Source organism: Mytilus trossulus, chromosome 11, assembly GCF_036588685.1.
Source record: "Mytilus trossulus isolate FHL-02 chromosome 11, PNRI_Mtr1.1.1.hap1, whole genome shotgun sequence".
Classification (NCBI taxonomy): domain Eukaryota; kingdom Metazoa; phylum Mollusca; class Bivalvia; order Mytilida; family Mytilidae; genus Mytilus; species Mytilus trossulus.
Window position 1 is genome coordinate 43,885,053 of NC_086383.1, and position 3,547 is coordinate 43,888,599.

At 33.5% G+C, this 3,547-nt stretch overlaps 1 protein-coding gene across 1 annotated transcript; it reads right to left on the bottom strand.

Annotated features, from left to right (window-relative positions):
- Positions 1-765: 765 nt before the first annotated feature.
- LOC134690391 (toll-like receptor 4) lies at positions 766-1,882 on the bottom strand. Its single transcript, XM_063550365.1, has one exon. The coding sequence runs from the start codon at positions 1,426-1,428 to the stop codon at positions 865-867; it is 564 nt and encodes a 187-aa protein (XP_063406435.1). The 5' UTR covers positions 1,429-1,882; the 3' UTR covers positions 766-864.
- Between the last annotated feature and the right edge of the window lie 1,665 nt (positions 1,883-3,547).

Here is a 3,547-nt window from a genome sequence, read left to right on the forward strand (position 1 = left end):
CATACCGCATAGTCAACTATAAAAGGCCCCGAAATTGTAAAACAATTCAAACGAGAAAACTAACGGCCTTATTTATTTTAAAAAATTAACGAAAAGCAAATATGTAACACATAAACAAACGACAACCACTGAATTACAGGCTCCTGTCTTGGGACAGGCACATACATACATAATGTTGCGGGGTTAAACATATTAGCGGGATCCCAGCCCTCACCCTAACCTGGGACAGTGATTTAACAGTACAACATAAGAACTAACTATAAAAATCAGTTGAAAAGGCTTAACTCATCAGATGGACAAAAAAACAAGTGTATTCTTATCAAACGTTCGATGGTAAAGACTCTTTGTACTAAAGTAACAATTGCTGAAGAGGCTGATTTTTTGGGAACATTTTTGTCAACTGTTTTGTTGACTGTGGCAATAACGTATATCTTTTATATATATCTCCACGTGTGGAGCAGGATCTGCTTACCCTGCCGGAGCACCTAAGATCACCCCTAATTTTTGGTGGGGTTCGTGTTGTTCATTCTTTAGTTTTCTATGTTGTGTAATGTGTACTATTGTTTGTCTGTTTGTCTTTTTCATTTTTAGCCATGGCGTTGTCAGTTTATTTTCGATTCATGAGTTTGACTGTCCCTCTGGTATCTTTCGTCCCTCATTTAGCTATGTTTATCGTGAATTGAGCATACTATTCTAGAATCTAGACATACTGTTCGAGAATCATTCTAACATCCCAATTAACACTGAAGGAGCCGATTTGTTAACAAAAGTCAAAGTGTACTTAGTCCTGAATGTTATATGTATCACCAAACTGAAGTGCATAACGTGAAATAACTAATAAAGTTTTACCAATGTCTGATCTATCTACATCGATAATGTTTCTTTGACCTTCTCCCAGAATACGACATCACCATATTTGTCGTTGGGATATTCTATGTAGGATTTGGATTGGACAAGTTCTAAAACGTTTAAAGGAAGATCCTTCGACGACAATTGTTCTATGAAGACAATAAAGATAATGTTCTCATTACTTCGCGAGTAGATGCTCTCCATTTTTGCCATATTGAATTCAAACATACACCAGTCAGAAGCAAGAAAGCTATGAGACATTATCACGACCGTTTTACGACTGTTATGGATAGCGGAAGTAATATTAGTTGCGATGTCGTTTCCAGGCACAAAATCACGTTTATGCACGCAACAACGAATATTTCCTTCCTGTTCTATGTGTTTAAGTAAAGTCCAGTGTACAAATGTTTCGTCTTCGTCCGCATAGGAGATAAACGCATCATACAAGAAATGTGTGTCCACTTGTAGAGGTTTGACGTATCCTAGATGTTTACTTTTGACAATATAATATAAATAACGAATTGTCCATCTGTAACGATAAAGAAGACCTCCAATTATAATTATTACAAAGATAAGCATCCAAGATACCACGACAACAAGGGTTGTCACATATGATGAACATTTCTTTTTCAAGTTGTCATAAATTGTTTATTGAGTTATTGAGATACATTTTCATTGAAGAACATTCTTGTTGAAACATGTTATGTAGATGAACCTTTGTAGTTGTTAGCCATTCAATAAATACAATTGAGTCGCACGAACATTTAATAGGATTTCCAGAAATATCAACTGTCAAGTGACGCACGTGGTTTGTCAAATCATCGAGTTGAGTAGTAAATGAAACGTCTAAGAGAGAAAATCTATTGTCAGATATATCTATATATCTAAGATTTGTCATATGTCTAATTTCAAAATTTATATTCTCGAGCATATTTCCACTCAAATTTAACATTCGTAAATATTTTTGAGATTTAAATAATGTAACAGGCAAATGTAGAATTCTATTATTAGCTAAATTCAAGGTTTGCAAAACTGTTAAGTACGAAAAAGTCTGTCCCGTGTGGTCTTTTGGCAAAACAAAACCTATCAAATTATTATCTATTGATAAAGTTTTCAAAAAAAATCCCGTAAAAAATATTTCAGAAACATTTGAGCAATAATTATTTGACAGATCTAGAAATTTCAAATGCTTCAAATTGTGAATAGGTCCTCTCCAATCGTAAAAAGTATTAAAAGAAGCATCGATATATTCTAACAAATTGTTTGATAAATTAATTCGGGCAAATTATATCGTACATGTATATTGCAATGTCTATAGTGAAGCTTTCTCAACTGGTATGGAATTACGACTAGTATCAGACCATCAAAATGTGGCTCAAATGTGTTAATGTTGATTATGTTGCTCGTATTTTATCCATATCTATCGTGTTCCTTTCCACAAGATGAAGATTCTGAAAAATATTTATCACAAGGCTCTTCCTTATCCATGACATAATGCGACATTCCCATGTAAGATATATTAACTTCCTGGACTGTCACTGAAAATAACTCATGGAGATATTCACCATAGGCAAATTCGTTTTCTGCAATTGATAACTTTTTCAGTGTTTTTGGTATCATAAATAAAGCGCCCGGCTCGACTAATTGCAGGCGATCACTATCTAAATACATCTCAGTTAGCGATGTGTTACGGAGATTTTGCAAGTGACACTTCAATATTTCTGTAGTTAATGCAAAAGTTTGTCGAATTTTATTTAGCCGTAATATTTTTATAGAGGTTGTTGGTAGATCGTTTGTCACATTTTAAGGTACTTTTAAGTCTAAGCATCGGTTGTCGGAGAGATCAAGAAAATTCAGATATCTCAGGTTTTTAAAAGTGCCCCTATAAATGAGGTTTATTCGGCATTTACTCAGATCTAAATGTTGAAAATTTGACAGGTATTCGAACGTCCGAGGTGTCAAGATTTTCCTCTTACAACGGCCAGAATAACCAGACAAATCTAAGTTCGTTAGATTTTTCAGCGTTTTATACTCCTTGCCAAAATATGTCTTTCCATCATAAAAATCTATCTTTAAAGTTTTCAGATTCGACAGAGTTGAAATATTGAATGCAAATTGATGATTGTTTTTAATATCAAGACACAGTAATGATGCTAACGGTTCAAAAATTGCATTTGATGTGGAAACCGTTGAAGATATATTATTACTGTTGATAATTAATGTCTCAAGTTTATCAAGGCCTACAAATGAATCAGGCGCTATACGATTGATTTCGTTCTTTGAGAGATCCAAATAAAGTAATTGGGAATTGGTTTTAAATGAACCGTTTCCAATACTTTGAATACGATTATGTGTGAAAGTTATATTTTCCACATTTCCTGGAACAAAAGGAATAGTGGTAATATTCTTTCTAGAACAATCAGCCCTTAATATATTCTGTTTTGTATACATGCATACACAACGGCTATCAAATCGACAAGAAAACGTTTTCCGACCACCAGCTTCTGCTATCAAAAGTAAAATAGCAATACAAACTCTACATGCTCTAATGTGTGGTGCATCCATTTTTACCAAAATCAAGTCCTGGAATAAAAAGAAAACATAATTATATTTAAGTGAATTCATCACTTCTTAAACATTTGTTAACCATAAATTATAAAAACAATGTGTTTCAAAATTTCGTTCGTTCGATATTGTT